This window comes from Dendrobates tinctorius, unplaced genomic scaffold (assembly GCF_039654945.1).
Source record: "Dendrobates tinctorius isolate UK_male_01 unplaced genomic scaffold, ASM3965494v1 ptg000181l, whole genome shotgun sequence".
In the NCBI taxonomy this organism is placed as follows: Eukaryota; Metazoa; Chordata; class Amphibia; order Anura; family Dendrobatidae; genus Dendrobates; species Dendrobates tinctorius.
This window is the reverse complement of record NW_027361848.1, coordinates 5,488,962-5,511,837: the sequence shown is the minus strand read 5'-3', so window position 1 is coordinate 5,511,837 and position 22,876 is coordinate 5,488,962. Positions and strand designations below refer to the sequence as shown.

General features: G+C 45.7%; 1 protein-coding gene across 8 annotated transcripts in view; it reads right to left on the bottom strand.

Moving 5' to 3' along the window:
• Nucleotides 1–22,876, bottom strand: part of PHF10 (PHD finger protein 10) — a 357,386-nt gene that overhangs the window by 115,291 nt on the left and 219,219 nt on the right. For all 8 annotated transcript variants that reach the window (XM_073551852.1, XM_073551855.1, XM_073551856.1 and 5 more), the window contains 2 exons: nucleotides 16,412–16,565; nucleotides 9,307–9,456 (listed from right to left, as the gene is read on the bottom strand). In XM_073551852.1, coding sequence (XP_073407953.1) covers nucleotides 9,307–9,456; nucleotides 16,412–16,565 — 304 coding nt within the window. The remainder of the gene's footprint in view (nucleotides 1–9,306; nucleotides 9,457–16,411; nucleotides 16,566–22,876) is intronic.

The following is a 22,876-nucleotide window of genomic DNA, read 5'->3' as shown; positions in this document are numbered from 1 at the left end:
ATATATTGTCCACTCCAGTCTTGTCCACCGTGGTGGTCCCTGAAATAAGTAGCAAAATTTCACCGCACACTCTAATGAAATAGTTTGCAACCAACAGTGGAATTTTATTTTTGACTAACAGATAAGTGCCAAGTTACAAAAATTGGTCCAAAACCCAGTAAAATAGAAACACCCGTGGCCTATTTGGTGCGCCAACATAACACCTCTAATACGATATTGCAAATTCGTAGGGTGGACGGTAAACTGGTGTCTTCGACCGAGGATATTCTTGGCTGCTTTCAGGATTACTACAGGTCATTATATGAATCTAAAAGTGACTGACACTTTGGGGTGTTTAGACTATTTGTCAGATATATCATTCCCCACATTAGATTCGGAACAGCGAGCCCTTATGGACGCTGAGTTCACCGCAGAGGAGATAGATAATGCTATGACAGATATGGCTTCTGGGAAGGCCCCTGGACCTGATGGGTTACCTATTGAACTATACAGGAAGTATAGAGATATATTGACGCCACTTTTGGTAAAGGTATTTCGGGGAATATGGAAAGGGAATTCTATGCCTGAGTCCTTTTACGGGGCTAATATAGTGCTTCGGAAGGAGGGGAAGGACTCTTTGTAATGTGGATCCTATCGTCCCATTTCATTAGTAAATGTGGACTATAAAATTTTCACCAAGATTCTAGCTACTAGACTGAATTCAATTATATTGAATCTTATACATCCAGATCAAACGGGTTTTATGCCTGCTAAAAGTACTTCTATTAACATCAGAAGAGTCCAGTCAATAGTCCAATATAGTTCCCTGGTGCCAGACAACAGATGGGCATTGGCATCGCTAGATGCTGCCAAGGCTTTTGACTCTCTTGAATGGCCTTTTCTCTCCGCATGTTTGCAAAGGTATGGCTTTGGCAATAAATTTATAACATGGATCAAAATATTATACATGAAACCCAAGGCCCATATTATAATAAATAATTCTATATCTGAGTCTTTTGCATTGCATAGGGGTACCCGTCAGGATTGCCCTCTTTCCCCGGCTCTCTTCGCCCTTGCGATCGAGGCACTAGCAGTACGCATAAGGTCCTTCCCTAATATCCGAGGTATAGATATAGCAGGCCGGGTAGATACCATAGGCCTATATGCCGATGACATGGTGATATTCTTGAATGATGTGGAAGACACTTTGCCACAGGTGATATCCCTTATAGATAGATTTAGTAAATATTCAGGTTTACATATAAATTGGGAAAAGTCTGCCCTGTTACCCCTTTCCCATGCCCCGATGCCCCAGCTGGAGGCTCTCTCCTCGCTGACTATCATATCTAGTTTTAAGTATTTGGGCATCCACATATCCAATAATAGTACGCTTGATCTACAACTTAATGTCCATCTGTTGCTGGAACTGGTTAAAGCTAAATTTGCATCGTGGAGTAGACTCCCATTATCTGTGGCTGGACGCATTAAACTGATTAAAATGATACTGCTCCCTAGATTTGGCTACTCGCTCCAACACAGTGCGGTAGCGGTGCCCAAGTCCTGTTTTGTTAATCTTAACTCCCTGGTCACATCCTTTATTTGGGGAAAAACTAGGTCACATCCTTTATTTGGGGGAAAACTAGGCCCAAACTTAAATTGTCCACTTCACAAAGACCAAAGAAGGGAGGTGGGGCGGCGCTGACAGATTTTTTCCTATATTACTTAGCTGGGCAGGCTAAAGCTTTAAATAAATGGATGCCGGGTAATTGCCTCCCTAATTCTGAAAGCCACCTGCTTCACGCTGCACGAGCGGATTGCCCATTAGGTTTTCTTGAGTTGGAAAAAACTAATGTTCCACGTCTGTTACCCCTGCTCCGGCTGGCACGATTAATATGGAGACAAATCATGAAGGTAATAGGGTTTAAAGATGTTATGGCGGAAATGCCTCTGTGGAGTAATAACTATTTTCCCGAGCTGCTGAATCACCCATCCGCTGTTTTTTGGACCCAGTGTGGAGTTTCTTCAGTGGGTGACTTGTATGACCAGGGGACCTTAAAGTCTTTTGAACAATTGCAGGCCACACATGATATTCCGAGATCTCAGTTTTTCCGCTATTTGCAGCTGAGATCGGCTCTTCAATCACATATGAGGGACAGGGGTGTGGACTGTACTATCTCGTCGTTACATCTGATAGGAATTCTTAATTCGCAGGGCCCCCAGGGTCTCATATCCTCCTTGTATACATATATACTGTCAGTAGGGGCAGAATTGGCCATAAGCTCTATTAAGAAGAAGTGGGAACGACTCATCCCTGATACGCAAAGAGAGGAGTGGGAGGAGATTCTGGAGTCTCCGATTGGAGTATCACCACCTATTAATAACAGAATGATACAATTGTATATAATAAATCATTCATATTTGACTCCGAGGCGACTTTTCAGGATAGGTCGGCTTCAGTCTTCAGAATGTTTGCGATGTCACTCGCCAGTTACTGATTTCATTCATATGGTGAGGCATTGTCCCACTATCCTACACTACTGGAAAGAGGTGACTACACTACTGACGTCCCTGGTGCAGGCCCCTGTCCCTCTAGAGCCATTGGTCTGCTTGTTTGGGGTGTGGGAGGAGGAGATTTGGGATCGCGATACTGGGGTCTTCTTGCGCGAGATGTTGTTTTTGGCGCGGAAGGTGCTGGCGCTGCTGTGGATGGGGGGTTCATGTCCTACCCTTAGATTTTGGATCAAGTTGATGAATTCAATTGTTCCATATGAGCGCACGTTATACCAAAATAGGGGATGCCTGGGTAAATTTGAAAAGATCTGGGAGAGGTGGAATTCCTCTCACCTTACTTTGCAAGACTGAGACATCACAGGCAACACAATATGATATAGGAAACCAGGCTGCGGAAATAGTAGATATTAGTTGATGTAGTGCTAGCTGTAGTTTAGAAGTTTTAGTTAGATCTTACCATTGCATGATATGACAAGGTTTGTGAAATCGGATTGATATATATGTTGGAAAATGCATAAATAATTATCCGTTATGTATGCCTGGAGGGAAGTGTACATATTACCTTGTTCATCTATAGAGTGTGCAACTTCTTTGTATTATATTTTACTACATGTGTGCTTTGGATGGTGTCGGTTATCATAAGCTAATTTGTATGTTGTGCATTCCTTGTACCCTGATGTTTAATAAACGAACTTAAAAAAAAAATAGAAACACGACGTTTCGACCCTCCCGGGTCTTAATCATGGGGATTACTAAAAGACAAAGAATAAGCAACTAAAAAAAGCAACTAAAAATCATGTACATATATACAAAAAAAACACTAAGAACATACAGAAAAGAATCAATCTAAAAATAAAAAAGAAGAAATTCTCGAGGTACAAATGGCACAAATAGAGTTGCAACCTGGTCTAATGCATAGGAAAAGGTAGGGAATAAGCCATAATGGAATCAACAAGTTTATGGGCATGCTTGAGTCCTAAATAGGGTAGAAAATAAGCTATACGGTATCAACAAATTTATGGGCATGCTAGAGTCCTAAAGAGGTAGGTGTAGGAAATAGAAGACCTAGGAGGTTCAAATATTTAAGAGAACCAGGAAGAAAGGACAAGGGAAATACAAAAATGACATTTATATTGTAAATACCTTGGGTTCAAGAGGAATGGGAGCCAGGGTTAGAGAATAGCCATATATAAGCTTCCATGCTAAAGAATATGGTAGAGAGACATACTGAAAGAAAAGGGTCACAGATAAATATATAATACAGTACCTATGTAGTAAGGAATGTATGGGGTATTGGTAGGCTGTAAATAAATGGTCACCTGAGGAAAGGATAAAGGGGATTTAAATTAGCTTTGATGAAGTTAGATGCCGGGTATACCTCTATGTGAAGTAAATATACCTTTAGAGGATATGGAGTATACCATGTAGTGATAGGTAATAGGTTAGAGGTAACCTGAGGAAAGGATGGAAGAAATTTGTGGTTAGCTTATTTGAAGTTTTTTTTTTTTTTATAAAAAACAGGTGTGTCTCTATGATGATTGTATTTACCTTAAGAGGCTTGAAAAAGAGGCCCGGTAGAGTCCTGTGCAATAAAATCATTGCTGTTTATGTGTAATATTTTTCGTATCCTGTATGGTAAGATATATGTATTGCAGCGCACTTATAGTCAGAGTAGTGCCAATCATAGGTGGCCAGCGGTGGAGACGGCGTCCTAGAGATGAAATATAAGGAGCTTAGTTCTGTTTGGCTGTGAAAGTGGTACACAGTGTGTGGCGAGAAAGTACCTGAGGCTGTAGGACTGTCCGGGATACGCATGCGCCCTGCTCCCCTGGCTGGTGTGGAGTGAGAGCACATGTGGGAGGTATACCCTGTTTCCCCGAAAATAAGCCACCGTCTTATATTAATTTTTGCTCCGAAAGTTGCACTATGTCTTATTTTCATGAGAAACATACAATCATCACCTGGTTTTTTATAAAAAAAAACAAAAAAAACTTCAAATAAGCTAACCACAAATTTCTTCCATCCTTTCCTCAGGTTACCTCTAACCTATTACCTATCACTACATGGTATACTCCATATCCTCCAAAGGTATATTTACTTCACATAGAGGTATACCCGGCATCTGACTTCATCAAAGCTAATTTAAATCCCCTTTATCCTTTCCTCAGGTGACAATTTATTTACAGCCTACCATTACCCGATACATTCCTTACTACATAGGTATTATATATTTATCTGTGACCCTTTTCTTACAATATGTCTCTCTACCATATTCTTTAGCATGGAAGCTTATATATGGCTATTCTCTAACCCTGGCTCGTATTCCTCTTGAACCCAAGGTATCTATAATAATAAATGCCCTAAGCAACTTCCGGTTGTAACAACTTCCGTCCAGTTGTAACCGGTGACGTCACCGCACACCTCTTTCCATGTTAACCCTCAACACACACTCCACTCACCTTTCACCATCTCCACTCACTCTTTCACTCCACATACGACCCCCTTTCTGTCCACGCCGGCGACATGTTCTTGCGGTGACGCCATCTTGAGTATCGTGAAATCCCGCGATAGTCAAGATGGCGTCGCCAGAAGAACATGTCGCCGGCGAGGACGACGTCGGGATCCAAAATGGCGTCGGCGAAAACTCGCGAGATTTCGCCGACGCCATTTTGGATCCCGACGTCGTCCACGCCGGCGACATGTTCTTGCGGCGACGCCATTTTGGATCGGCGAAATCCCGCGATAGTCAAGATGGCGTCGCCGCAAGAACATGTCGCCGGCGAGGACGACGTCGGGATCCAAAATGGCGTCGGCGAAAACTCGCAAGATTTCGCCGACGCCATTTTGGATCCCGACGTCGTCCACGCCGGCGACATGTTCTTCCGGCGACGCCATCTTGACTATCGCGGGATTTCACGATACTCAAGATGGCATCACCGCAAGAACATGTCGCCGGCGTGGACAACGTCTGGATCCAGGATGGCGCCGGCGGAAGATGATGTCGGGGATCGTGGAGCAGCGGCGATGACGGCATGAGTATGAGAGACGGAGTGAAAGAAGGGGTCGTATGTGGAGTGAAAGAGTGAGTGGAGATGGTGAAAGGTGAGAGGAGTGTGTGTTGAGGAGTGTGTGTGTTGAGGGTTAACATGGCAAGAGGTGTGATGCTATCGCATCCTCCCGATGCGATAGCATCGGGCCATAATCTAGTTTACAATATAAATGTCATTTTTGTATTTCCCTTGTCTTTGCTTCCAGGTTCTCTTAATTAATTGAACCTCCTAGGTCTTCTATTTCCTACACCTACCTCTTTAGGACTCTAGCATGCCCATAAACTTGTTGATACCATATACCGTATTTTTCGCTTTATAAGACGCACTTTTGTTCCCCAAAACTTTGGGGAAAAGTGGGGAGTGCGTCTTATAAAGTGAATCTGTGTGCTGCTGTGCTGTAGAGTGGGGGGGGCGGCTCTGGCGTGGAGTCAGGGGGCTGGGGTGGGCTAGATGGGGGCTGCAGAGACCGCGGGAGGTCCTGTGCTCCCGCTCATTAGCCTCATGTAATATTCACTGCACCCGCTGTCCATCACCTCGGTGCTGAAACAGCCCCAAGTTGGTAGACAAGGGAGCGTTGCATATTACATGTGTCTGCACTCACCCCCAGTCACTATAGACACCTACTGATGATCACTCCTGCTTCCCAGCTCCCCCGTGGCTTTCCTGTGTCGAGTCTGCTGTCATCCTCCTCCTGCAGGGCGAGCAGCAGCTCATCGCTTCAGGACATTGCATGATGTGACCAATAGGACCTGCGGTCACATGACTCCCAGTGTGCACTGCGAGTCACATGACCGCAGCTGAGCAGCTCCTATTGGTCACATCATGGAAGGTCCTGTAGCAACAATGAGCTGCCTGAATGAGCACCAGCTGAGTGCGCCCTCAGGAGGAGGATGACAGCAGACTCAGCACAGACACAGGTAAGCCACGGGAGAGCTGGGAGCAAAAGCGATCATCAGTAGGTGAGTTAACTGTTTGTTATTTTAGCATGTGCTTGCCAGCAGGGGGGAAATATAGGGACGGGGGCCATGTGTGTCAGCAGGGGGGAAATATATGAACGAGGGGCCATGTGTGCCAGCAGTGGGGAATATAGGGATGGAGGGGCAATGTGTGCCAGCAGGGGGCAATATATGGAGGGGACAATGTGTGCCAGCAGGAGGGAATATTTGGAGGGGGGACAATGTGTGCCAGCAGGGGGGAGTATATGGAGCCCCCCCTCCATATATTCCTCCCTGCTGGCACAATGTGTGCCAGCAGGAGGGATTATAGGACCGGGGGAAAAATGTGTGCCAGCAGGGGGGAATATATGGAGGGGGGACAATGTGTGCTAGCAGGGGGGAATATATGGAGGGGGGGACAATGTGTGCCAGCAGGGGGGATTATAGGACCGGGGGGATGTGTGCCAGCAGGGGGGAACATAGGGACGGGGGGGCCATGTGAATGCCAGCAGGGGGGAATATAGGGACGGGGGACAATGTGTGCCAGCAGGGGGAATATAGGGATGGGGGGCCGTGTGCGTACCAGCGGGGAGGCATATAGTGAGACGGGGGCCATGTGAGTGCCAGCAGGGGGCATATAGTGACCGGGGGTGCCATATCCAGGATAGGATGGGGGGGCTATGTGCCAGCACAAGGAGGCAATGTGCCAGGATGGTGGTTATGTAAATACCAGGATGAAGGACATATACGGTATATAATTTGAAAGATGGGCACTGGCATTATAAGACACACCTCCATTTAACATAAAAAAAATTTTGTTTCTCTTTTTCTTCACCAAATTTGGGGGGTGTGTCTTATAATCAGGTGCGTCTTATAAAGCGAAAAATATGGTAGCTTATTTTCTACCCTATTTAGGACTCAAGCATGCCCATAAACTTGTTGATACCGTATAGCTTATTTTCTACCCTATTTATTACTCAAGCATGCCCATAAACTTGTTGATACCGTATAGCTTATTTTCTACCCTATTAAAGGGAGTCTGTCACCCCTTTTTTGAGATATCACACAATTGAATGATATCATTATATGTCACATAAGGAATCTCTTAGTACTTTTGCTTCCCCCTGACCTCACACCTTTCATGCATAAATACCTTTTTTTTATATCGGTTCAGATGTATGTAAACTGCCACGGTCCGGTCCGATGGGCGGGGTTTCTTCAACTGCTCCCCCCTACCTGTCTTGCTCTACACAAGAAGAAATGTGTAGAGCAAGACAGGGAGGGGGGAGCAGGTGAATAAGTCCCGCCCAGCGGACGGGACAGCGGCAGTTTATATACATCTGAATCGATATAAAAAAGGTATTTATGCATGAAAGGTGCGGGGTCAGGGGGAAGCAAAAGTACTAAGAAAATCCTTATGTGGCACACAATTGAATGATATCATATATGATATCTCAAAAAAGGGGTGACAGATTCCCTTTAAGGACTCAAGCATGCCCATAAACTTGTTGATTCCGTTATGGCTTATTCCCTACCTTTTCCTATACATATGGTTCTATGTTATATAACTAGACATTGACTAATGTATTAGACCTGGTTGCAACTCTATTTGTGCCATTAGCACCTCGAGAATTTCTTCTTTTTTATTGTTATATTGATTCTTTTCTGTATGTTCTTAGTGTTTTTCTTGTATATATGTACATGATTTTTATTTGCTTATTCTTTGTCTTTTAGTAAACCCCATGATTAAGACCCGGGAGGGTCGAAACATCGGGTGTTTCTATTTTACTGGGTTTTGGACCAATTTTTGTAACTTGGCACTTATCTGTTTGCCAAAAATAAAATTCCACTGTTGGTTGCAAACTATTTCATTAGAGTGTGCGGTGAATTTTTTTCTACTTACTCAAGGAAAAAGAACACCTATTATATGGAAAGGAGTCCATACAAGGACACAGTAGTGTGCGGTGCCACTGAAACAAATGCTTGGCTCAAGTTGTGCCTAAAAGATGACCAAATAATTGTCATAGATTATTGATTTTTTCACACTACAGAGATAATCATTGTGCTATCAGCTTGGGGAAAAAGGTGCTTGTAGACCTAAAAGGAATAAAACACTAAATGGTTGGACATATCTTAAAAAATTATGTCCAGGATGGAAGAACCTCTAGACCTGGAGACTTATTTACCCTCAAATAAATAAAAGGTTTGCATTAACTCTTCACTTGTGAGCCATAAAACATATTTAACAAGTACAGTTACCTATGTATACAATTTTTTTAGTTCACACTATAAAAACAGGACTTGCAGTTGCACTTCATGCTTGATGTTTAGGAAAGAATAACGAAACTGGAACTATGCCTTGCCTAAATAGAACTCAATATCAAAACGTGAGGAATAAGGCAAGCTCAACGTCTACATCAAATGTATACAGTTTTACCCATTTTTGGTAATGTATGTAAAAATATCACAACTGCGTTCCGGCATTAAGATCGGTCTGGTAGAAATATAAAGGATGTTAAAACTTAAAATTTGGATCTTGCAACAGTCTTGGGAAGCCCAATGAGTTCAATAGCCACTCCAAAGTAAAGGTTATTCAAAGCCCCCAATTGAAATAAAACAGATAGGGTTATCGAAAGAAGAGAAACAGAACAAAATGAGATAAAGATATGCTTGGAAGAAAAAATAAATAAGATATTAATATGAATAATGAAAAGGAATAAAAATTAAGTCAGTGTTTGAAAATGGGGGGGGGGGGAATGTAAAAAGCAAGAACAATTCAGGTAGAAAGGCTTGTCAGTAAAGAAGCCAAGTCAGGGGCTTTTTTCTTCTACCTTGTACCCAGTTGATTTGGACAATACAGAACGTTTGGTGCCATCCTTTTTTGGGGTGGATTTTTCTTTTGCCTTCGGTTTTGCCTGAAATGATTCCTCCAGGGTATCATGTGCATTTTCACCCTCAGACACATTACCAGAGGAACTGTCCTGAAAGAAAAACATGGAATTTTTTTTGAGTACTCACCGTAAAATCCTTTTCTCCGAGACGCTCATTGGGGGACATAGGTACTGAGGGGTGTATGCTACCGCCATGTGGAGGCTGACACTAGGCAAACAACGCAAGGTTAGCTCCTCCCCCGCCGTATACACCCTCGCCCTGATTGCGGGCGGACACCAGTTTAGTGCAAAAGCAGTAGGAGAACAATAACAATCAGCCTTAATGCAGAAAACAATGTCTGGCAAAGAAAACCACCCTGATATTCACAAAAGAAATACACATTAAATAAATAAACTAGAGCCAACTTGGCTAATAGGGTGGGTGCTGTGTCCCCCAATGAGCGTCTCGGAGAAAAGGATTTTTCGGTGACTACTCACAAAAATCCATGTTTCTCCTTCGTCTCATTGGGGGACACAGGTACTGTGGGACGTCCTAAAGCAGTCCCTGGGTGGGAGATTGACTCACCGATCCAAGCTACATGCACCTCTTGTTTAAAGCTGTGCTACTGCTGCTTGGAGAATCCTTCTACCCAGGCTCGCATCCGCTGAAGCCTGTGTATGGATGTTGTAATGCTTGGCAAATGTGTACAGGCTGGACCAGGTCGCTGCTTTGCATACCTGTTCCGCCGAGGCCTGATGCCGAAGCGCCCATTGCCCGAGTAGAGTGTGCTTTGATCCCTGATGGAACCGGCGCACCTCTGACGCGATAGGCCTCCTGAATAGTTAAACGGATCCATCTGGCTAAGGTCGCTTTTGAGGCAGCGAGTCCCTTCCTGCGCTCCTCAGGGAGCACGAACAGTGTATCCGTCCGTCGAAAGGGTGCCGTCCGCGACACGTACCCCTTGGGTGCTCTCACCAGGTCTAACGTGTGAAGAGCTTTTTCCACGCAATGCACCGGTGCTGGACAGAACGAGGGCAAGACAATATCCTCATTGATGTGGAAAGAGGACACCACCTTCGGAAGAAAGGGTGGAGCTGTTCTAAGCACCACCTTATCCTTGTGGAAAGCGAGAAAAGGTGCTCGGCCAGACAGAGCCGCCAACTCCGACACTCGCCTCACGGAGGTAATGGCTACCAAAAACACCACCTTCCAAGAGAGGAACGATAAAGAAAATATCCTGCAGCGGCTCAAAAGGAGCTTCTTGCAGGACAATCAGGACCAGGTTAAGGTCCCAGGTGCCCACTGGCGCCTTATAGGGAGGTACTAAATGAGAGACTCCCTGGATGAAAGTCTTCACCTGCATATTCCGCTGAAAAAGGACAGACAATGCCGAAATCTGTCTTCTAAGGGAGCTCGGGGCCAATCCCGCGTCTAGGCCTGATTGGAGAAAAGCCAAGATGTTGGGAACAGAGAATGTCAGGGGCGAAAACCCCCGCTCTCGGCACCAAGCAAAGAAAATCTTCCAGGTGTGATGGTAGACTCTTGCCGAGGTAGATTTCCTGGCGCTAACCATTGTGGTGACCACTTCGCGCTCGAAACCCCGCCTGGGTTAGAATCCAAGATTCAACGGCCATGCAGTCAAACACAGGGCCCCTAAGTTCGGGTGGAAGATCGGTCCATGGGACAGTAGATCTGGACGCTCTGGCAGTCGCCATGGGACGTCGGTGAGCAGCTGTACAAGATCTGCATACCACGCCCGCCGGGGCCAATCTGGTGCCAGCAGAATCGCTGGAACCCCTTCCATTTTGATCTTCCGGACGACCCTCGGAAGCAATGGCAACGGGGGAAACAAGTATGGAAGGCGAAACTGGTTCCATGGTAGAACCAACGCATCCACCTCAAACGCTTGTGGGTACCGTGACCGAGCGACGTACACGGGCACCTTGGCGTTCCTTCTGGACGCCATCAGATCCACATCCGGAGTTCCCCATCATTGGCAAATCTGCTTGAGCACCTCGGGGTGCAGGGCCCATTCCCCAGCCATGACCTCCTGTCGGCTGAGGAAGTCTGCTGCGCAATTTTCTACGCCTCGGATGTGGACTGCCGATAATACCGACTTGTTCCTCTCGGCCCACTGAAGCACGTATCCTATCTCGCGCATGGTTGCCCTGCTGCGCGTGCCCCCTTGATGATTTACATAAGCCACCGCCGTGGCGTTGTCCGACTGAATCCGAATGGGCCGTCCTGCTAGGAAGTGCTGAAAATGCTGTAGCGCCCGCCGGACTGCTCGTATTTCCAACAAGTTGATCGGGAGGCGTGCCTCCTGTTGCGACCATTGGCCCTGAGCCGTGTGGTGGCGAAAAACTGCTCCCCAGCCCAGGAGGCTGGCATCGGTCGTGACTACTAGCCAGTGCTCTGGGGGAAAAGGTTTTCCCTGAAGAAGGGAGGATCTGATCGTTCACCACTCCAGTGACTGCCTGACCTGAAAGCACAGCCGGCACTGCTGATCGAGCGAAAACGGGTTCCTGTCCCAAGCTGCCAAGAGGGCGTGCTGTAGTGGGCGAAGATGAAACTGGGCAAATGGAATTGCTTCCATTGCTGCCACCATCTTCCCTAGTATCCTCATCCCAAAACGAATGGTGTGAGGGACTGGCTGTTGGAGCTTCTGGACTCCTTGCTGGAGCGCAAGGCCTTTGTCCTGAGGGAGAATTACCAACCCTCGGGAGGTGTCGAAGATCATCCCTAGAAAGGAAATCCTCTGGGCTGGGACAAGGGATGACTTTTTCCTGTTGATCAACAACCCTAAGCGGGAGAGTGTATCCAGCGTAATGCCGAAATTCTCCTCGCATGCCCGAAATGAGGGGCCCTTCACCAAGAGGTCGTCTAAGTATGGTAAGACGACTATGCCCAGAGAGTGTAAGACGGCCATCACGACTGCCATTACCTTCGTGAACACTCTGGGGGCGGTGGCTAGGCCGAAGGGCAGCGCTGCAAACTGGAAGTGTTGGCCATTGATGACGAATCGAAGGAACTTTTGATGCGGCGGGAAAATGGGGACATGTAGGTAGGCATCCTGGATGTCGACCGAGGCTAAATATTCTCCCTGTACCATGGCCGATATAACTGAATGGAGAGACTCCATCCTGAAATGTTTGACCCTGATGAATCTGTTCAGGAACTTCAGGTCCAAAACCGGCCTGACAGTCCCGTTCTTTTTAGGGACTGCGAACAGGTTGGAATAAAAACCCTGAGCCCTCTCGTGCTCTGGTACGGGAACTATGACCCCGTTGTACTGGAGTGAATCGATGGCCCCCAGCAATGCCTTCGCCTGGGACTTCACCTTGGGAAGTCGGACAGAAAAAAACATTTTGGGGGGGGTACCTGATAAACTCTATCTTGTATCCCGAAGACACCAGTTCCGCCACCCATGAGTCGTGTGCTACGTCGACCCAGACATGGCGAAAAAAAAGCAGGCGGCCGCCTACCCTGCTGAAGTCGCCAACAACGTGCCCCGAGTCATTTGGCTGAGGATTTCTGAGGTCTGGTCCCTCTCGACCTGGACTGGCGCGCATCCTCCCCACTGGATTGGGTCTATATGGAACCTGTCACTCCCTATCCTGATTGACTTGGGCCGGCCGAGCTGGCGGCCACCGTTCATCCGGTGTTGCGAAAGGCCCAAAACCATGCCGGGACCTGGCGAAAAGGCCGTTTAATTTTCTGCTGTGGGAGGAAGCTGCTTTTTCCCCCTGTCGCGTCCGAGATGAGCCGATTCAACTTCTCCCCGAACAGGCGGCCTCCCTGATAGGGCAAGGAAGTCAGACACTTCTTGGAGATAGAATCAGCTCGCCAAGATCTTAACCAAAGGGCTCTCCTAATGGCCACCGCGTTAGCGGCTGCAGATGCCGCACAATTGGCCGCATCCAAGGAAGCATTGATCAAGTAGTCTCCAGCCATAGCAATTTGATTTGCGACCTCTGACACCTCCGCAGGCAGGTCTCTATCCTGCAAGGCCTTACTCAATGATTCCGACCATGACATCTTGGCCTTGGCTACCCACGTCGCCGCGAATGAGGGAGCGAGCGCTGACCCTGACGCCTCAAAAACTGATCGAGCCAAGCTATGAGCCTATCGGTACCGACAATAGAGACTTCGAAGCCAGGCGCAACACTGGTGGATCCACCACTTGTGATTCCGTCCATTTTTTACGGAGATCCGGGGCAAATGGATATCTTGCCTCTATAGTCTTTTGGCCCGAAAAGCGCTTATCTGGGCGTTCTCTGTGACGCTGCACTATGTCCTCAAATTCTGGGTGAGTACCAAACACTCTTTGGGGACGCCTGGCCTGCTTAAAGGCCACTTTATGGCTCGAAGCCAAAGTAACCTCATCCTCCACCCCCAGGGTCTGATTGACAGCTTCATTGAGGCTGTCCACTGTCTCTCGACACCCCGGGGTATCTAGGTCCAGCGGACCGTCTGAGTCACAATCCGAACTCTGCCCGCTCCCGACCATTGGTGAGGGAGAGCGAGATGCTGAACTCCCAGATGCCGAGGCACCGGACAGCCCGGGAGACCTTGTGTGGGTCCGTTTCCTTCGCACTTGCCTGGCATGAGAGCGGCCCCTGCAGGCCGAAGGTTCTTGTGAGGTGGAGGACCCCTCCCCGACAAGCGAGCCACTATCCTTACCCCCATTCGAGGCGCAAAGAGACTCGATCGCCCTTGTAAGCGATGCCATAGATTGGGATGCTAGAGTCCTTCCCGCAGATTTTGCTCCCCGGACTCTGCTGCCAGAGGGGGGGGGGCCTCCTGGACCCCTTCGGAGTCGCAGGCCTCGCACAACTTGTTGCTCTGTGCTCGCGGGAACGGAGCCCTACAGGAGATGCATGCAGCGAAGAGGAAAGTGTGAGTCTTCCCTTTCCCGGCCATATTGCATCTGCCAGGCGTTTTGTCTCACTGTTTTCTTTCTCTATATGGAGGGGGGGCACCCCTTGGTCTCTAGCATGCTCCCGCAGATGTGGCTGCACTTACCCGCTCCTGCGTCCCCCTCACGTGCTACCGATCCTGCGCTCCTCTGTGGGGCAGGCCGACCACTTTACTGGTCGTGGCCTACCCCGATTTGAAGCCGGGGGGCTCAATTTATCCGGTGCCCATCCAGACTCCTGGGGGCGGGCCGCTGGAAGTGACGCTGCGTGGACAGGGGTGGGACTTCCGCCCCGGTCTAGCTCTGGCCGAAGCCGCGGGCTAAATATTTAGCATCCGCCCGCGGGGGGCGGCGGCGGCGCTGCAATGGCGGCGCGCGGCCCTCTCCCTACCCAGCGTCACCTACCCGGAGAAAAGGAACGGGGGGGGGATTTGAGAGCTGCACGCTCAGTGAGTCTAGCCTGACAGCACACCTCTGCTCTCTTCTCCTCTGCTGCCCAGGAGCCCTCATGCACGGCCTAGCAGGGCTGAGTCCACCCACGCCCTGTACCTTCATCTGGGACGCCACAGGTATGAAAACCCCCGGGGAGGCGGGGGTGGTGGGGGGATCCAGGACGGTGCAGGCACCCTAACTCCATCCAGCTTCCAGGGCCGAGGAGAGGGACCGTCCGCCGCCTTGCAGCACCTCCATCTAGGGTTGGTGGAGCAGTGGGGGCCGCTCGGACCATCTTGTGCCACTGTACAGCCCATGGTTTCCATACCTAGGGGTGGTCAGGGCTAGGTCCGGCATCATGTCCCACGTCGCAGGAGAGGATACGTGGAGGGATACTCGCACGTGCTCGCCCGTTGATGGTTTGGGGAAATCGGACCCTTTCAATAGGATCCGTTGCCCCTGTCTCATCTTCATAGAAAAAATAAAGAAAAGAAAAAAAACAAACCAAAATAAAAAATTCTGGGGAAACCCAGATTTGTCCCACGGTGCGGGAAAGGATACGTGGAGATGATACTCGACACTTGCTCGCCCGTTGATGGTTTGGGGAAATCGGACACTTTCAATAGGATCCATTGCCCCTGTCTAATCTTCATGGGAAAAAAGTCTGGAGAAAAAAGACCAGACGTGTGACTCCATAGACACTAAGCAAAAAACTGGTGTCCGCCCGCCATCAGGGCGAGGGTGTATACGGCGGGGGAGGAGCTAACCTTGTGTTGTTTGCTTAGTGTCAGCCTCCAGATGGCGGTAGCATACACCCCACAGTACCTGTGTCCCCCAATGAGACGAAGGAGAAATTATATCTTGCAAGGTTCAAAAATAAATGAACACAAAACAAAACTAACTATCGCCTCAATGTATTAAGACTAGAGTTGTACACGACAGTCTTAAAGAGGAGCTATGGAGGCGTAAGAGACACCCGATTTATTAACAGGCACATGTCACTTAATGAAACAAGAGCAACGTACAAGTGGTGTGCGCACAGCCAGAAATCTTACTATAGACACATACTGAAGTAAGATTTCTGGCGTAAGGTACGATGGCCGAGCATTCTCAGGGCTGCCAGAGACTAGCGTCAAAATGACAAAAACATTCACCATACACTTTAATGGCCGAGTCTTACTCGCAAAACGGAGGAGAATAAGACATGCTCTGTGTTGCACAGACCAAATACACAAATTTGTTTTTCAAAAAGATGTGTGTATGGATCAATGTAATGCAATGGGTCAGCGTGCTGTCAGAACCATAAAACAGACAGCACACGGATGTGTGAATGCCTCCACATACTGAGGTTTGAACACCATGCAATTAAAATTAAGTTGACAAATGTTACTTACACTGAAGAAAAGTGTCAATATATTTATGAATTTTCAATGTTTCAAATGTCACACCTCAATGTGTGAATCGCCATTACTGCCACATGTGAAAATTTCCACCTTAGCAGAATGTCATTGTGATGATCAATATGACACTTTACATAATTGGGTATCAATATGCACACATCTGCTACCGATCAAGACAGTCAGGATGTCCATAATACTAATGATTTTGCCCATGTTCACTTGAAAAATATATTTCCCCCTTCCAAACAAAATAAAACATCACGACGTGTGCCTTGTTTCAACTTTGCAATTGAAAAATCAAAAACACTTAATTACTGAAGATTTGATCTTCTTCTTTTCACGTCCTTCATCAACCTCATCGGAGTCTCCATCACTGTCAAGCACCAGCAGTTCAGGGTCTAGAGGATCTAGTGGCGGCTCATATAAAGCAGTGTTTAATGGCAAGTACCGGAGTTCATTAGGGGAATACCTGAAAAAACAAGACAAAGTTGTGCATGATATACAAACATTGCATATTACCTGTATGAGCCTAAATGATACACACCAGGTGAAATAAGTATTGAACACATCACCAATTTTCAACGTAAATATATTTCTAAAGGTGCTATTGATATGAAATTCTCAGCAGAAGTCGGTAACAATCCATCCATTCAGCACAAGCAAGTAAATTAAACCATAATTGTCCATAAACTAAGTTGTGTAATAATGAGAAATACCACAGGAAAAAAGTATGGAAAACTCTTACTGAAATTTAACCCCTTAATCCCATATGACGTACTATCCCGTCCATGTGCCCTTGGACTTAATTCCCAGGGACGGGATAGTACGTCATAGCGATCAGCGGCGCCCACGTGGTGAGCGCCGCTGATTGCGGCTGGGTGTCAGCTGATTATCACAGCTGACACCCGGCACAATGTGTCAGGGGCGGTCACGGACCGCCCCCGACACATTAACCTCTTGCACACCACGATCAAACACGATCGCAGTGTACCGGGGGTTAAAGGGAAGCATCGGCAGGGAGGGGGCTCCCTCCATGCTTCCCTGAGCCCCCCACGGCAGCGCAATGTGCAGCGCTGCTGCGGGGGACTCCGTCCCTGCAGGCCCCCGAATACCAAGATGGCGACGGGGACCTTCGGGGGCCTGCAGAGAGTCGGCTTCCTCAGTGCCTGCAAAGCAAGCACAGTGATCTGTGAAGTGACAGGTCAGCGATCTGTCACAGGACAGTGATGTCCCACCTGGGACAATGTAATAAAGTTAAAAAAAAAAAAAAGTGTTAAAATAATTTTTTTAAAAATCGCCAAATAAATTAGAAAAAAAAAAATATTACCCCAATAAATTCATTTTTTGGAAATAAAAAAAAAAAACCAATAAAAGTACACATATTTGGTATCGCTGCGTCCGTAACGACCTGCCTTATAAAACTGTCCCATTAGTTAACCCCTTAAAAAATAAAAATAAAAAAACGAAACAAAAAATAATGATTTATTATCATACCGCCGAACAAAAAGTGCAATAACGCGCGATCAAAAAGACGCATATAAATGTCCATGGTACCGCTGAAAACGTCATCTTGTCCTGCAAAAAACGAGCCACCATACAGCATCATCAGCGAAAAAATAAAAAAGTTATAACTCGCAGAATAAAGCAATGCAAAAATAATTATTTTTTATATAAAATAGTTTTCATTGCATAAAACCGACAAAACATAAAAAAACGACCTAAATGAGGTATCGCTGTAACCGTACTGACCGGAAGAATAAAAGGGCTTTATCAATTTTATCGCACGCAGAACGGTGTAAACGCACCCCCCCAAAAGAAATTCATGAAACGCTCGTTTTTGTTCATTCTGGTCCCAAAAATCGGAATAAAAAGCGATCAAAAAATGTCACATGCCCGAAAATGGTACCAATAAAAATGTCAACTCGTCCCGCAAAAAATAAGACCTCACATGACTCGGTGGGTCAAAGTACGGAAAAATTATAGCTCTCAATATGTGGTGATGCAAAAACTAATTTTACAATAAAAAGCGTCTTTTAGCGTGTGACAGCTGCCAAACATAAAAACCTGCCATAAGTAGTAAATCAAACCCCCCATTATCACCCCCTTAGTTAGGGAAAAAGAATAAAATTAAAAGAAAATGTATTTATTTCCATTTTCCCATTAGGGTTAGGGTTAGGACTTTCCACTGTTTGGGCACATCAGGTGCTCTCCAAATGCAACATGGCGTCTGATCTCAATTCCAGCCAATTCTGAGTTGAAAAAGTCAAATGGTAGTCCTTCCCTTCCAATCTCTGCCATGCGCCCAAACAGTGTTTTACCCCCACAAATGGGGTATCAGCCTACTCAGGACAAATTGCAAAACAACTTTTGGGGTCCAATTCCTCCTGTTACCCTTAGGATAATAAAAAATTGGGGGCAAAAATATCATTCTTGTGGAAAAAAATGATTTTTTTATTTTCACGCCCGGGCGTTATAAACTTCTGTGAAGCACTTGGGGGTTCAAAGTGCTCATCACACATCTAGATAAGTTCCGTGGGGTGTCTAGTTTCCAAAATGGGGTCACTTGTGGGGGGTTTCCACTGTTTAGGTACATCAGGGGCTCTCCAAAAGCAACATGACACCCGCAGACCATTCCATCAAAGTCTGCATTCCAAAACGTCACTACTTCCCTTCCGAGACCCGACGTGTGCCCATACAGCAGTTTTCTCCCACATATGGGTTATCAGCATACTCAGGACAAATTGGACAACAACTTTTGGGGTCCAATTTCTCCTGGTACCTTTGGGAAAATAAAAAAAATTGGTGACTAAAAGATCATGTTTGTGGAAAAAATACGATTTTTTTATTTTCACGCCCGGGCGTTATAAACTTCTGTGAAGCACTGGAGGGGTCAAAGTGCTCACTACACATCTAAATAAGTTCCATGGGGGGTCTAGTTTCCAAAATGGTGTCATTTGTGGGGTACATCATGGGCTCTCCAAACGCGACATGGTGTTCGATCTCAATTCCAGCCAAAAACGTCAAATGGCGCTGCTTCCCTTCCGAGCTCTGCCATGCGCCCAAATAGTGGTCTACCCCCACATGTGGGGTATCAGCGTACTCAGGAGAAATTGCACAATAACTTTTAGGGTTCTGTTACCCTTGGGAAAATAAAAATTGGGGGTGAAAAGATCATTTTTGTGGAAAAAATATGATTTTTTAATTGTACCGCTGCACGTTATAAACTTCTGTGAAGCCCTTGTGGGTTCAAAGTTCTCACCACATATCTAGATAAGTTCCTTGGGGGGTCTAGTTTCCAAAATGGGGTCACTTGTGGGGGGTTTCCACTGTTTAGGTACATCAGGGGCTCTCCAAACGTGACATGGCGTCCGATCTGAATTCCAGCCAATTTTGCATTGAAAAAGTCAAACGGCGCTCCTTCCCTTCTGAGCTCAGCCATGCGCCGAAACAGTGGTTCCCCCCCACATATCAGGTATCAGCGTACTCAGGACAAATTGCACAATAAATTTTGCAGTCCAATTTCTCCTGTTACCCTTGGTAAAATAAAAAAAATTGAACCTGAAGTATTTTTTTTTGTGAAAAAAAGTTAAATGTTCATTTTTTTTTATTCAAAAAATTCCTGTGATGCACCTAAAGGGTTAATAAACTTCTTGAATGTGGTTTTTATCACCTTAAGGGGTGCAGTTTTTAGAATGGTGTCACTTTTTGGTATTTTCTATCATATAGACCCCTCAAAGTGGCTTCAAATGTGATGTGGTCCGTAAAAATAAAATGGTGTTGCAAAAATGAGAAATCGCTGGTCAATTTTTAACCCTTATAACTTCCTAACAAAAAAAAATTGTGGTTCCAAAATTGTGCTGATGTAAAGTAAACATGTAGGAAATGTTACTTATCAAGTTTTTTGTGTGCCGTATCTCTGTGATTTATGGGCATAAAAATTCAAAGTTGGAAAATTGCGAAATTTTCAAAATTTTCGCCAAATTTCCGTTTTTTTCACAAATAAACGCAAGTTATTTAAATGAAATTTTACCACTAACATGAAGCACAATATATGTCACGAGAAAACAGTGTCAGAATAACATGGATCCATGGAAGCGTTTCAGAGTTATTACCTCATAAAGGGACAGTGGTCAGAATTGTAAAAATTAGCCCGGTCATGAACGTGCAAACCACCCTTGGGGCTTAAGGGGTTAATACTTCGTACAAAACCCTTTGTGGGTGATGATGGCTTAAAGACAGACCCTCCTGTATTGAGAAACTAGTATCATGCATTCCTCCGGAGTGATTTTGACCCATTGTTCCACACAAGCAGTCTTCAAAATACTGAAGATTCTGCAGGCTTCTAAGAACTTTTTGCTTTCGCTTTGGTTTCAGGTCAGGTGATTGGCTTTGCCATTCTAGCAGCTTAATTTTCTTTCTCAATCAAATTGAGAGTTGCCTTGGCTGTGTGTTTGGGATTATTGTCTTGCTGAAATGTCCACTCTCGATTTATAATCATCTTGATAGATGGCAACAGATTTTTATCAAGAATGTGTCAGTATATTTGTCCATTCATCCTTCCTTCAATTATGAAGTTTGCTGGTGCTGAATACTGAAAAACAGCCCCACACCATAATGTTCCCCACCTCCAAACTGATAGTATGGTGTTTTTGGAGTGATATCCAATGTCTTTTGACCTCCAAACATAATGTGCATTATGGCATCCAAAGAGTTTAATTTTAGTCTCATCTGACCAGACTATATTCTCCCATTATTTCACAGGCTTGTTTAAATATTGTTGAGCAAACTTTAAATGCGCTTCAACATGCTTTTTGCTCAGCAATAGTCTTGCGTGGTGAGCGTGCATACAGGCCATGGTAGTTGAGTGCATTACTTATAGATTTTGTTGAAACAATTGTACCTGCTGATTCCAGGTCTTTCTGTAGCTCTCCACAGGTGGTTATTTGCTCTTGGACAACTCAGCGGATTATTCTTTTCTGAAATCTTGCCGGAAGCACCTGGTCGTGGACGGTTTATGATGAAAAAGGTTCTTTCCACTTATATGGTGGCAACACTGCCATCAGTTGAACTAGCTTATATTATATTTCACTTCGTGGCAGAATTGCTTTCTATTACTGATAGATTTCAGTTGGTGTTATGACTTTCCATGGCTTTTTGTTCATGTATTCAATACTTTTTCCCCTGTGTCATTTCTTATTATTACACATAATTATTAAGCTATTACACATTGATTTTTTTTTTTGCTTGTGTGCATTGGATGGCTGTTTACCAATATCTGGTGAGAATTTCATATCAATAGCACCTTTAGAAGTATATTTACAAAGAAAATTGGTGACGTGTTCAATACTAATTTCACCCACTGTATATACACTTCGGCGGGGTCATTCTGCAACTGCTCGGATTGGCATCCACACCGATCCTAGCAGCTTAACCCCTCATGTGCCAAAGTCAATAGCGACTGTGGCACATAAGGGGTTTGACAGAAAGCACTCATTGTCAGCCTATTGGCACTCACACAGCATAATTGTCGGGAGTCTAGAAGTTGCTATTGCAAACTGATGCCTGACAGGCACCACAGACTATAAGAACCTGACAGAGGCATGACCTGATGAGATAGTGTAATACACAACCTTTCAAAAGTAGTGCGGTGTATTATTACTGCAATCATAAGTTTCTAAAGAACTAATAAAAATATTTATCTTTATTTACGATATTTAAATGTTTTTGTTTTTTTTTAAATTAAACAGAATTGCTAACTTTTGATCATGCAGCCTCACAAAGAAAAAAAATAAAGTGATTAAAGGGAGTATGTCACCCCATTTTAGCCCTATTAGCTGCCGGCACCGCCATCAGTGGCTTATCTACAGCATTCTGTAATGCTGTAGATAAGCCCCCGATGTAACCTGAAAGATAAGAAAAACGAGTTAGATTATACTCACCCAGGGGCGGTCCGGGTCCGGTTTTGGTCCGATGGGTGTCGTGGTCCGGTCCAGCGCCTCCCATCGTCTAACGATGACGTCCTCTTCTTGTGCTTCCCATCGCGGCTCTTGCGCAGGCGCACTGCTCTGCCCTGTTGAGGGCAGAGCAGAGTACTGCAGTGCGCAGGCACTGGACCTTTCCCGACCTTTTTTCTTTTTTTAGCATCAGTCAGGTACACCTCATAGCCGCCCAAAAGGACACCCAGGACAGGCATTGCTCGTCTTCAGTAACACATCAACATCAATTGATAGTTGGAATAAATACACTGCATTCATCACATCTTCTTAAGGTACAGGCTTTATTTTCAAGTGTAGGGGTGTGCAGTATGAGGTTCTGCAGCAGCTGAGGTGTGCAGTATGAGGTTCTGCGGAACAGTATGAGGTTCTGCCCCCCCCTAGTTTTGATCCTGGCTACGCTCATGGTGTGAATGTAGCTTGAGGATCTAGCTTTGTGTTAGCTGAGATATGTCAGTGCTGCACTCCAGCACCAGTGAAGCTCCTCCTCTACAGACAAGGATACAAAGTAAACACACTCAGAAAGAAGGAAGGCCTGCACTCATCTCAGAAGAATTGCTAGAGTGAACAAGGTAACAAGATTAAGGTAATTACTTCTTAAAGCATATTTAAACTTTCAATAAACTGTGCATAAATCAATAGTCCAGTATACTGTATGTTCTCTCTGTATGCTTGATGCCTGTTTGTTTTTTCTTTGAGCTCATATACTTTTGGGAAGCTAGCTTTTATACAATATAAATACAATATACAGGGAAAATACTGCAACAGGATTGATGAGGACTTAAAT